At 43.6% G+C, this 13,521-nt stretch overlaps 1 protein-coding gene across 1 annotated transcript in view; it reads right to left on the bottom strand.

Moving 5' to 3' along the window:
- Positions 1-12,750, bottom strand: part of MFSD2B (MFSD2 lysolipid transporter B, sphingolipid) — a 29,575-nt gene extending 16,825 nt beyond the window's left edge. The window contains exon 1 of the mRNA XM_007516775.2: positions 12,668-12,750. Within this exon, the coding sequence (XP_007516837.1) occupies positions 12,668-12,748 (81 nt within the window). The 5' untranslated portion in view covers positions 12,749-12,750. The remainder of the gene's footprint in view (positions 1-12,667) is intronic.
- Positions 12,751-13,521: the final 771 nt, after the last annotated feature.

The following is a 13,521-nucleotide window of genomic DNA, read 5'->3' as shown; positions in this document are numbered from 1 at the left end:
TCCTGGGCACACGACGGTTTCCTGCACCCCCTGCCTTCCATACATGCACGAGGGCCCGTGTCTTGGTGTGCTGTCCCAGCAACCTCACTGTTGCAACTTGCCCCAAACCACTTTCTGAAGGGAAGTAAGAAAAGGTGGGACGATGCTAAGCCAAGACCTCCTAACGTTTCCAGGGGAAGTTCTTCAATTTTCCCTCAGAGCTTCCTCCTGTGTTGTTTTAATTTTCCAAGTTAGCAAGTCAGGGAGGACTGTGGGGTCAGCACAGCTGGGCTCTGGACCTTTCCTGGCCACCAACTCCTTTTTTTAAAAAAAATTATTTATTTATTTATTCATGAGAAAGATAAGAGGAGAGAAAGAACCAGACATCACTCTGGCACATGTGCTGCCAGGGATCGAACTCAGGACCTCATGGTTAAGAATCCATTGCTCTAATCCAGGCAATAGTGATCAATAATTTGAAAAGTACTGATAAAGGGAACTCATAACATAATATATAAAATGGTTAAAACAACAAGAAAAAATACTGGAGACTCGAACCAGGACAAGAGTCCAGCTAAAAGTCCTCCAAAGGGTGAAGCACAAAACAATGAGCTCAACATCCAAACATTAGCTAAGGAAATAATAACAGGAGTGAGTAAAGAATTTGAAAAAATTGTAATCAGAAATGCAGGAACAACAAATGAGAATATGGAAGAAAATTCTAATAATCTCATGGTTATTAGAGAGCTGAGAGCTGAAATCACTAAGCTAAAAAGGCAACTAGCTGAACAAGCTAAAACAGTATCAGAGCAGGGCAACAAAATAGATGAACTCCAGAAAGCAGTAGAGGGCAGAGAGAATAGAATCTATGAGGCTGAAGACAGAATTAGCAAGATTGAGGATGAATTAGAGACAACTAAAAAAGAAGTAAGAGATCTCAAAAAGAGATTAAGAGATGCTGAAAACAACAACAGAGTCCTATGGGATGACTTCAAAAGAAACAATATACGCATTATTGGCTTACCAGAGGAAGAAAGAGAAGGGGAGGAAGAAAGCATTCTCCAGGCCATAATAGCTGAAAATTTCTCTAGTCTAGACAATACCAAAGACATAAAGATTCAAGAAGCCCAGAGGGTCCCAAACAGAATTAATTAAGTGATCTCTTGTCATTCTACAATAAAAAAAAAAAAAAAAAGAATCCAATGCTCTAGGGGAGTCGGGCGGTAGCACAGTGGGTTAAGCGCAGGTGGCGCAAAGCCCAAGGACTGGCGTAAGGGTCCCAGTTCGAGCCCCTGGCTCCCCACCTGCAGGGGAGTCGCTTCACAGGCGGTGAAACAGGTCTGCAGGTGTCTGTCTTTCTCTCCCCCTCCTCTGTCTTCCCCTCCTCTCTCCATTTCTCTCTGTCCTATCCAACAACAACCACATCGATAAAAACAACAATAATAACTACAACAACAATAAAAAGACAACAAGGGCAACAAAAAAGGGAAAATAAAAAGAATCCAATGCTTTATCCACTGTGCCACCTCCCGGACCACTACCAGCACCTTGTGTCACCTCGAATAAATCGCTTCACTCTCTAAGCCTCATTGGCGGAAAGGAATATTCCTGCCACTGTCATGGGGTGACTGTGATGCATTGGGAGCTGGTGGCTAAAATGTCCAGGACTTTCATGAGTCAGTTATTGAATGTCCAACAATTTCAGCCTTGGCTGGGATGTCTGCACCACAGAGATCAGGGGCAGGGACGTAGCTCACCAGGTAGAGTGTACACGTTACTTTGTGCAAGGGCTGGGGTTTGAGATCCTGGCTACCACATGGGAATATCTATGTAGGGGAAACTTTAAGGGCGGTGGCACAGTGCTGCAGGGTCGCTCCTTTGTCTTTCTCTCTGTGTGCCTCTCACCTTCTACCCAAGGGGTGGGGTGGGAAACACCCACCAGAAGTGAAGGATTCAGACAGGCACAGAGCCCCAGGGATAAGCCTGCAGCCAAAAAAGAAAGAGAAAGAAAGAGGGAAAGAAGGAAAGCAGCAGGGGCCGGGTGGTGGCACACCTGGTTAAGCACATATGTTACAGTGTACAAGGACCTAGGTTCAAGCCCCTGGACTCCCATCTGTGGGGTGGGGGGGGGGAGACTTTGCAAGTGGTAAAGCAAGGCTGCTGGTGCCTCTCTCCTTTTTTAAAAGTTTATTATTTATTTATTTACTTTTACTTTGCCAGAGCACTACTCGGCTCTGGTTTATGGTGGGGTGGGAAATTGAAACTGAGACTTAAGAGCTTCAGACAAGAGAGTCTCTTTGCATAACCATTATGCTATCTACCCCTACCCTCTCTCTCCCTCTTTATCTCCACCTTCACTCTCAATTTCTCTGTCTCCATCCAATAAATTTAAAAAAATGAAAAGTAAAGAAAGAAATCAGCCAAGCGCCTCCACCTCCATGATTTTTCAGCTCACCACTCAAGTGCAGTAATACTGTCATGACCTCTAGTGTGTGTGTGCGTGTCTTAGTCACCAGCCCCAACTCTCTGGCAATCTCTATACTGGAACATTCCATGGTCTCTTCACAGCCCCATCTGGCTGTCAGACAGACACCTCAGCCAAACAAAGTCAAGGCACAGCTCCTGACTTCCACGTCACAGTCCAAACCGACTCCCAACCCTGTCGTCCCCCCTTGCATTAAATGGCTTCAGTGTCCCCAGAGCACCAACCTAGAGTCTTCCCAGATTCAACTCCCCAGTCTGACTCTCCACAGAGACTTCCCTGCCCTTGTTCTCACTCCCTGTTCTCCATCCCAAAGGCTCTTCCTGACACAAACCGGACCCTGTCTCCTCAGGGCTGAGAACTCCCCCGTCCCAGTGAACTCCCGCTCTGAGCCACAGAGCCCAGAGGAGCCACCCAGGTACCTCTCTTCTCCAGGTTACTCCCCTCAGCCATGGAGGCCTCTTCCTATTTCTCATAAAGACCATGCCTGGAGCCTCCGCCTTGGTTGCTTAAATGTGCGTGTACCCAAACAATAAAAGCCTTTAACTGAGCAGCTGCGCCGCCAGCGTGGAGCGGGAGGCGTGTGGGTGTGGAGAGAAGGGAGCGCCGGACCGGAACGGGAATACCAAAGGAGACCACCGGACCGAAACAAGACAGGACTAGAATGACCACAGGAACCCAGTAAATCACCCGTGAGTACAAACACGCGTGGCTGGTGACAGAGAGGAGAGAGGGGCCTAAGGAGAGATTAAGTGACTGCTAACAGTTCGACAGTTTGTCAGTGGAGACACCACCTCCAGTCTGCTCCACTAACAAGGGGACAGCTGAAGGGAGGAGAGGACTCCCCAGAGACTCACCAAGTGCAACTCTGAGTCTCCATTGCTACCCTCAGAATCTGGAGCAGCAACAGGGAGGGACACCAGGGGACAGAGATCTAACAGGGAAACTCAGGAGAAGACCTATACCTCGGTGGCATAGCTGAGGGGCTGTGAAAATCTCTTTGCATAACCACTGAATTATCTCTGCCACACCCTGATTTATCTCTTGGTCAGGAGCCAGTGATTAAGCTAAGAAGCCTATTGATAGTTTAAAAGCCCTCAGGCTCCCATAACCTACAGGGAAGAAAAAAAAAGGCTTTTACACCACTGAACTCAGGGATAGAAAAAAACTGTTAACTTATATAAAATGGTTAAAACAACAAGAAAAAATATTGGAGACTCGAACCAGGACAAGAGTCCAGCTAAACGTCCTCCAAAGGGTGAAACACAAAACAACGAGTACAACATCCAAACATTAGCTAAGGAAATAATAACAGGAGTGAGTAAAGAATTTGAAAAAATTGTAATCAGAAATGCAGGAACAACAAATGAGAATATGGAAGAAAATTCTAATTATCTCATGGTTATTAGAGAGCTGAAAGCTGAAATCACTGAGCTAAGAAGGCAACTAGCTGAACAAGCTAAAACAGTATCAGAGCAGGGCAACAAAATAGATGAACTCCAGAAAGCAGTAGAGGGCAGAGAGAATAGAATCTATGAGGCTGAAGACAGAATTAGCAAGATTGAGGATGAATTAGAGACAACTAAAAAAGAAGTAAGAGTACTGTCCAGCAAACCATAACAAAGGGACTTTTCAAAGTTAACCCAATTAACAAATAATGTGATGATAATATTAACTATTGAGTGTCTTTTTGAACCCTAAGACAGCAGGAACCTCACATCTTCACTATAGAGCCCCTACTTCCCCCAGTCCTGGAACCCTTGGATAGGGCCCATTTTCCCGTATGCATCTCCCAATCCAAACCAAATAACATTGCATCTGCCGATCACAACCTAACCAAAGCAACGATTGCTACCTCAACATGCTTCACCTCAGAATGTATCCAGAGACTTCACGTGTGGAATGACAACCCTTCAGCTTCATTACTCGGGTGAGACCTTTCCTTTAATAGTACACTCTAATTTCATCTCAGGTAGTTCACTTTCTAACAAAGTCCCATAACCTAGATATACACCAGTTTCTGTGAGAGAGAGCTTATGTGCACACGTATCCATAAACTACTGCAAAATATATACCTGAAAGCAGGACTACACTAGAGTTTGCAGTGAGTACCTCCCTAACACTTCCTCTCCACTATTCCAAGCTTGGGATCCATGATTGCTCAACAAATTGTTTGGCTTCATATGTTAACTCTCTTTTCAATCACCAGGTTCCAGATGCCACCAGGATGCTGGCTAGGCTTCCCTGGATTGAAGACCCCACCAATGTGTCCTGGAGCTCAGCTTCCCCAGAGTCACACCCTACTAGGGAAAGAGAGAGGCAGACTAGGGGTATGGACCGACCAGTCAACGCCCATGTTCAGCGGGGAAGCAATTACAGAAGCCAGACCTTCTACCTTCTGCAACCCTCAACGACCCTGGGTCCATGCTCCCAGAGGGATAGAGAATGGGAAAGCTATCAGGGGAGGAGGTGGGTTATGGGGATTGGGTGTTGGGAATTGTGTGGAGTTGTACCCCTCCTACCTTATGCTTTTGTTCACTAATCCTTTCTTAAATAAAAAATTAAAAAAAAAAATAAATAAATGAATACAATCTTAAAAAAAAAAAAAGAAGTAAGAGATCTCAAAAAGAGATTAAGAGATGCTGAAAACAACAACAGAGTCCTATGGGATGACTTCAAAAGAAACAATATACGCATTATTGGCTTACCAGAGGAAGAAAGAGAAGGGGAGGAAGAAAGCATTCTCCAGGCCATAATAGCTGAAAATTTCTCTAGTCTAGACAACACCAAAGACATAAAGATTCAAGAAGCCCAAAAAGTCCCAAAAAGAATTAACCCAGACCTAAAGACACAAAGACATGTCATACTTAGATTGGAAAGGAATAAGGATAAAGAAAGGATCCTCAAGGCTGCAAGAGAAAAACAAAGAGTCACCTACAAAGGAAAACCCATAAGATTAGCAGCAGACTTCTCCATACAAACACTACAGGCCAGAAGAGAATGGCAAGATATCTATCGAGTGCTCAATGAGAAAGGCTTTCAGGCAAGAATACTATATCCTGCTAGATTGTCATTCAGACTAGATGGAAGCATCAAAACCTTCTCAGACAAGCAACAGTTGAAGGAATGAACCATCACCAAGCCTGCCCTGAAAGAAGTTCTGAAAGGTCTCCTATAAACAACCAGACCACCACAAATAGGACATATATCAAAACACTCTAAAACTCTGCAAGAATGGCGTTAAAATATCTTCAATCTTTGATATCATAAATGTCAATGGCCTGAATTCACCTATTAAAAGACACAGAGTAGGAAGATGGATCAGAAAACACAACCCAACAATATGTTGTCTACAGGAAACTCACCTAACGCAACAAGACAAACACAGACTTAAAGTGAAAGGATGGAAAACTATCATTCAAGCCAATGGCCCACAAAAAAGGGCAGGAACAGCTATTCTCATATCTGACATGATAGACTTTAAAATAGATAAGATTAAAAAAGATAGGAATGGACACTACTTAATGCTCAGAGGATCAGTCAATCTTGAGGACTTAACAATTATTAATATCTATGCACCCAATGAGAAGCCATCTAAATACATCAAACTTCTACTGAAAGAGCTACAGTAGTATATTAACAGTAACACAATCATAGTAGGGGACTTCAACACCCCACTATCTCAACTTGACAGATCATCCAGGCAGAAAATCAGTAAAGACATAAGGGAGCTAAATGAAGAGATAGATAAACTAGAACTATTGGACATTTTCAGAGTCATTCATCCCAAGAAACTGGAATACACATTTTACTCAAATCCACATGGATCATTCTCAAGGATAGACCATATGTTAGGCCACAAAGACAGCATCAGCCTATTCAAGAGCACTGAAATCATCCCAAGCACCTTCTCAGACCACAGTAGAATTAAACTAACACTTAACAATCAACAAAAGATTAGTAACAGTGCCAAAATGTGGAAGCTCAACAGTACACTTCTTAACAACTTCTGGGTCAAAGAGGAAATCAAGGAAGAAATCAAAATGTTTCGAGATTCCAATGAAAATGAAGACACAAGCTATCAAAATATTTGGGACACAGCTAAAGCAGTCCTAAGAGGGAAGTTCATAGCTATACAAACACACATTAGGAAACAAGAAAAGGCACAAATAAACAGCCTGATTGCACATCTTAAAGACCTAGAAGAAGAACAACAAAGGAATCCTAAAGCAACCAGAAGGACAGAAATTACTAAAGTTAGGGCAGAAATAAATAACATTGAGAATAGGAAAACCATACAAAAGATCAATGAAAGTAAATGTTGGTTCTTCGAAAGAGTAAACAAAATCGACAAACCTTTAGCCAGACTCACAAAACAAAAAAGGGAGAAGACCCAAATAAATCGGATAGTAAATGAAAGAGGAGAAATCACAACAGACACTGCAGAAATTGAACATATCATGCGAGGCTTCTATGAACAACTATATGCCACCAAGCTAGAGAACCTGGAAGAAAGGAATGATTTCCTAGATACCTACCAACTTCCAAAACTAAGTAAAGAGGAAGTGGATAACATGAACAGGCCCATCACAGCTAATGAAATTGAAACAGTTATCAAAAATCTTCCCAAAAATAAAAGTCCTGGACCAGATGGTTTTACAAATGAATTCTACAAAAGTTTCAAAGAAGAACTAATACCTCTACTTTTAAAAGTCTTCCAGAAGATTGAAGACACTGGAATACTCCCTGCTAGCTTCTATGAAGCCAACATCACCCTGATACCAAAAGCAGACAGGGACACAACCAAAAAAGAAAACTACAGACCAATATCTCTGATGAACATAGATGCGAAAATATTGAACAAAATCCTAGCCAACCAGATACAACAGTATATCAAAATGACTGTTCATCATGACCAAGTGGGGTTTATCCCAGGCATGCAAGGTTGGTTTAATATACGTAAATCAATCAATGTGATCCACCACATCAACAAAAGCAAGACCAAAAACCACATGGTCATATCAATAGATGCAGAGAAAGCCTTTGACAAAATACAACATCCCTTTATGATCAAAACACTACAAAAAATGGGAATAGATGGAAAATTCCTGAAGATAGTGGAGTCTATATATAGCAAACCTACAGCCAACATCATACTCAATGGTGAAAAACTGGAAGCATTTCCCCTCAGATCAGGTACTAGACAGGGCTGCCCACTATCACCATTACTATTCAACATAGTGTTGGAAGTTCTTGCCATAGCAATCAGGCAGGAGCAAGGAATTAAAGGCATACAGACTGGAAGAGAAGAAGTCAAACTCTCCTTATTTGCAGATGACATGATAGTATACATGGAAATACCTAAGGAATCCAGCAAGAAGCTTTTGGAAATCATCAGGCAATACAGTAATGTGTCAGGCTATAAAATTAACATTCAAAAGTCAGTGGCATTCCTCTATGCAAACACTAAGTTAGAAGAAATTGAAATCCAGAAATCAGTTCCTTTTTCTTTTCTTTTTTTTTTTTTTGAGTATTACCTCATTTTACAGAAGATTAGCAAAAGCAAATAAATGTGCACAGTCACAAGGCTCACATGAAGCACAGCTTGATTTCAATCCTAGAAAATGTGTAGGTTTTTTGAGGAGTGGTGGTTTGTGTGTTTTTGAAGATACAGCTGACATAAGACACAATAGTTTTAGTTGTATAAATAATGCTTTGCTATTTATATATATTGCAAAATGATGGCCACCATAAGTCAAGTTAACATTCGCAACCATAGATCATTATACATTTTTCCTTGCGCTAAGGACTTGTAAGACAGACTTTTAATAATTTTCAAATCCATATATATCAACACTTATCGTTAGCTAGTCGCCATGTCCATACTACATTCCTGTGATTTATCTTATAACTGAAAGCATCTCCCTTTTCACCCATGTATTCATTTCTCTCAGTTCCTTTTTCTATAGCAACAAAAACAATAAAATATCTAGGAATAAACCTAACCAAAGAAGTGAAAGACTTGTATACTGAAAATTATGAGTCACTACTCAAAGAAATTGAAAAAGACACAAAGAAGTGGAAAGATATTCCATGTTCATGGGTTGGAAGAATTAACATCATCAGAATGAATATATTACCCAGAGCCATCTACAAATTTAATGCTATCACCATCAAGATCCCAAGCACATTTTTTAGGAGAATAGAACAAATGCTACAAATTTTATCTGGAACCAGAAAAGACCTAGAATTGCCAAAACAATCTTGAGAAAAAAGAACAGAACCGGAGGCATCACACTGCCAGATCTCAAACTGTATTATAGGGCCATTGTCATCAAAACTGCTTGGTACTGGAACATGAACAGACACACTGCCCAGTGGAATAGAATTGAGAGCCCAGAAATGAGGCCCCACACATATGGACATCTAATCTTTGACAAAGGGGCCCAGACTATTATATGGGAGAAGCAGAGTCTCTTCAACAAATGGTGTTGGAAACAATGGGTTGAAACATGCAGAAGAATGAAACTGAATCACTGTATTTCACCAAATACAAAAGTAAATTCCAAGTGGATCAAGGACTTGGATGTTAGACCAGAAACTATCAAATACTTAGAGGAAAATATTGGCAGAACTTTTTTCCACATAAATTTTAAAGACATTTTCAATGAAACGAATCCAATTACAAGGAAGACTAAGGCAAGTATAAACCTATGGGACTACATCAAATTAAGAAGCTTCTTCACAGCAAAAGAAACCACTACCCAAATCAAGAGACCCCTCACAGAATGGGAGAAGATCTTTACATGCCATACATCAGATAAGAGTTTAATAACCAACATATATAAAGAGCTTGCCAGACTCAACAACAAGACAACAAATAACCCCATCCAAAAATGGGGGGAGGACTTGGACAGAATATTCACCACAGAAGAGATCCAAAAGGCCGAGAAACACATGAAAAAAATGCTCCAAGTCTCTGATTGTCAGAGAAATGCAAATCAAGACAACAATGAGATATCACTTCACTCCTGTGAGAATGTCACACATCAGAAAAGGTAACAGCAGCAAATGCTGGAGCGGCTGTGGGGTCAAAGGAACCCTCCTGCACTGCTGGTGGGAATGTCAATTGGTCCAACCTCTGTGGAGAACAGTCTGGAGAACTCTCAGAAGGCTAGAAATGGACCTACCCTATGACCCTGCAATTCCCCTCCTGGGGATAGATCCTAAGGAACCCAACACATCCATCCAAAAAGATCTGTGTACACATATGTTCTTGGCAGCACAATTTGTAATAGCCAAAACCTGGAAGCAACCCAGGTGTCCAACAACAAACAGATGAGTGGCTGAGCAAGTTGTGGTATATATATACAATGGAATACTACTCAGCTGTAGAAAATGGTGACTTCACCGTTTTCAGCCGATCTTGGATGGACCTTGAAAAATTCATGTTAAGTGAAATAAGTCAGAAACAGAAGGATGAATACGGGATGATCTCACTCTCAGGCCGAAGTTGAAAAACAAGATTAGAAAAGAAAACACAAGTCGAACCTGAAATGGAATTGGAGTATTACACCAAAGTAAAAGACTCTGGGGTGGGTGGGTGTGTGGGGAGAATACAGGTCCATGAAAAATTATGAATGAAATAGTGGGGGTTGTATTGTTAAATGGGAATCTGGGGAATGTTATGCATGTAAAAAAAAAAAAAAAAGAAGAAGTAGAAACGCAAAGCAGAAATTGACTGAGTTTGGAGTATGGCACCAAAGTAAGAAAGCAGAAGTACACTAGAGTTTGCAGTGAGTACCTCCCTAACACTTCCTCTCCACTTTTCCAAGCTTTGGGTCCATGATTGCTCAACAATTTGTTTGGCTTTGTATGTTAACTCTCTTTTCAGTCACCAGGTTCCAGGTGTCATCAGGATGCCGGCCAGACTTCCCTGGATTGAAGACCCCACCAGTATGTCCTGGAGCTCATCTTCCCCAGAGACCCACCCTAGTAGGGAAAGAGAGAGGCAGACTGGGAGTATGGACCGACCAGTCAACACCCACGTTCAGCGGGGAAGCAATTACAGAAGCCAGACCTTCTACCTTCTGCAACCCACAGTGACCCTGGGTCCATGCTCCCAGAGGGATAGAGAATGGGAAAGCTATCGGGGGAGGGGGTGGGATATGGAGATTGGGCGGTGGGAATTGTGTGGAGTTGTACCCCTCCTACCCTATGGTTTTGTTAATTAATCCTTTCTTAAATAAAAAAATAATAATAATAATAAAAGACCATGCCTGGGCTGCACTTCCAAGCCCTCTCTTTATCTAGAAACTTCCTCCTCCGGGCCTGGCAGGGCTGACTCCTTTCATTCAGGTCTAAATCAAAATGACATCTCAGAGGTCTCCTCGCCTGCACTCACATGTTCTCATTTATTTACTGTTATTATCTCTTTTTTTTGTATTTTTATTTATTTTTTAACCAGAGCACTGTTCAGCTCTGGCTTATGGTGGTGCGGGGGATTGAACCTGGGACTTTGGAGCCTCAGGCATGAGAGTCTGTCTGCATAACCATTATGCTATCTACCCTCCGCCCCCTTATTTATTTATTTATTTATTTATTCATGAAGTTAGGAGAGAGAGAAAAAGAACCAGACATCATTCCGGTACATGTGTTGCCGGGGACTGAAATTCAGGACCTCATGCTTGAGAATCCTATGTTTTATCCACTGTGCCACCTCCTGGACCACTCTATCAATTTTTAAATATTTATTTACTTTATTGCATAGGACAGAGAGAAATTAAAAGGGGGAGAGATAGACAGGGAGAAAGATAGGCACCTGCAGACCTACTTCACCACTTATGAGGCATCCCCCTCCCTGCAGGTGGGGCTGGGGGCTTGAACCCGGGTCCCTGTGCATCATAACTTGTGTGCTCAACTCAGCTCCTTTTAAGACTTTATTCATTTATTTATTTATTGCCTCCAGAGTTATCACTAGGACTTGGTGCCAGCACTACAAATCCACAGCTCCTGGTGGCCATTTTTCACTTTTACTGGATAAGACAGAGAGAAATTGAGAGAGGAGGAGAGGGAGATTGATAGAGAGGGAGAGAAACAGAGAGACACCTGTAGACCTGCTTCACCGCTTGCGAAGCAACCCACCTGCAGATGGGGAGCTGGGGCTCAAACTGGGATCCTTGCATGGGTCCTGGTACTTCGTACTCTGTGTGCTTAACCCAGTGTGCCACCACCTGGCCCTCTATTTTATTTATTTTGAATAAAGACAGAGAGAAATTGAGAGGGTAGGGGAAGATAGTGACCACTCATGAAGCTTACTCCTACAGGTGGAGACCTGTGCCTTGAACCTGGGTCCTTTCGCACTGTGCCATGCCTACTCTACTGAGTGAACCACTGCCCAGCCCCGTGTTCTCATCGATTCATCCTGTCTCTGCCCTCTGAGGGCATCAGCTATAACATTTCTTCACTGACGTGACCCCAGGACCTAGAACAACTCCGGGCATGTGTGGGATGCCCAGTGTGTGTTTGCTGAGACGGGTACCTTGAAGACAAGGGCTCTTTCTCCCCCAGGAGCTGGGGGTCCTTCTTTTTAACCCTTCACTTGGGGCTGGAGGCGGGTACAGCAGAGTGGTATCTGGCAGGACACCCTCAAGTAGGGCCTTAAGAAGGGAAGGTCCCCCAGATAAGTGTTTATCAAGCCTTCACACATTGTCCCTCCCCACAGGAGAAAACCACTCATGTGTAGCAGGATGTGGCCTCCTTTTCTGACACTGTGAACATTCGTTCAACTTCCAGAAAACTTCAGTAAAAGGACAGTCCCCCTCCGCCCCCCCCGCACCCCCCTTCCCGCATTGCCTGGTGACGGGTTTCTTCTTCCCCCTAGACAGGGCAGCGCATTTCTGTCACAGACAACATAATGGAAAGACAGAGATACCTCCTTAAATCACAAGTCCCTCAGAATCAACAAGTGGGACAGGTTGCAGAGTCAGACAAAAACTGAAGTCAAGTCCTGAATCTGCCGGCTCTAGAGGTGTGACTCTGGGCTCTGGACAAGCGGCTGCTGAACTTGGCTGCCAGCCGACCCCCGACCCCCCAGCCCCACCAGGGTCATTCAGCGGCTCAGGACCCCACAGCCTGTCTGGATCGTTGCAGTCAAGCCGGAGGTCCCCTCCGCCAGCCCCAACTCTCCAGGTGCTGGGTGCTCACCGAATCCAGCTGCAAGGTGTGCGCCCCTGGCGGCTGCGGCTCCTCTGCTGGGGCTGGGGTCTCCTGCTGGGTTCCAGCCATCGCGTCTCCAAGGCAAGTGGCCGGGCTGTGACAGCCAGTGGGCGGCTCCTGGCCAGGGGCGGGGCGGGGCGCACCCCACACCCGCCGGGACACACCCACCTCCACCTCACAGGCCTCAGGTTCCAGAGACAGGGAGCCCGCAGTGGTTTGACAAACTCTTCTGCTCAGTCCTCATGGGTAAAGTCAGCAGCAAATTTTAATAGATAGATAGATAGATAGATAGATAGATAGATAGATAGATAGATAGATAGATAGATAGATAGATAGATGATAGACAGACAGATAAATAAAACCACCTCCATATTAGCTAACAAGCTCAAGCAAAAATAACTAAAATCAGAGGCCGGTGGTGCGTGGTGATGCAGCGGGTTAACTGCACATTGCAAAGCACAAGGACCGGCGCAAGGGTCCCAGTTCGAGCCCTGGCTCCCCACCCTCAGGGGTGTCGCTTCATAAGAGGTGAAGCAGGTCTGCAGGTGTCTTATCTTTCTCTCCCCCTCTGTCTTTCCCTCCTCTCGATTTCTCTCTGTCCTATCCAACAACAACAGCGTTAACAATAACAGCAACAACAATGGAAAAAAGATGGCCTCCAGGAGCAGTGGATTGATTCACTGTGCAGGCACAGAGGACCAAGCCCCAGTGATAACCCTGGAGAGGAAAAAAAAAGAGAGAGAGAGAAAGAGAGACTAAAACCACGGACCCCTAGGAACATACCTAAAACAGACTTCCTACACCCCAAAATCCCTATTCTTGCCTGTTCTATTCCTACTTTT

Source organism: Erinaceus europaeus, chromosome 3, assembly GCF_950295315.1.
Source record: "Erinaceus europaeus chromosome 3, mEriEur2.1, whole genome shotgun sequence".
NCBI classification, from domain to species: domain Eukaryota; kingdom Metazoa; phylum Chordata; class Mammalia; order Eulipotyphla; family Erinaceidae; genus Erinaceus; species Erinaceus europaeus.
The sequence above is the reverse complement of the archived record's forward strand: the minus strand, read 5'-3'. Positions and strand labels throughout refer to the sequence as shown.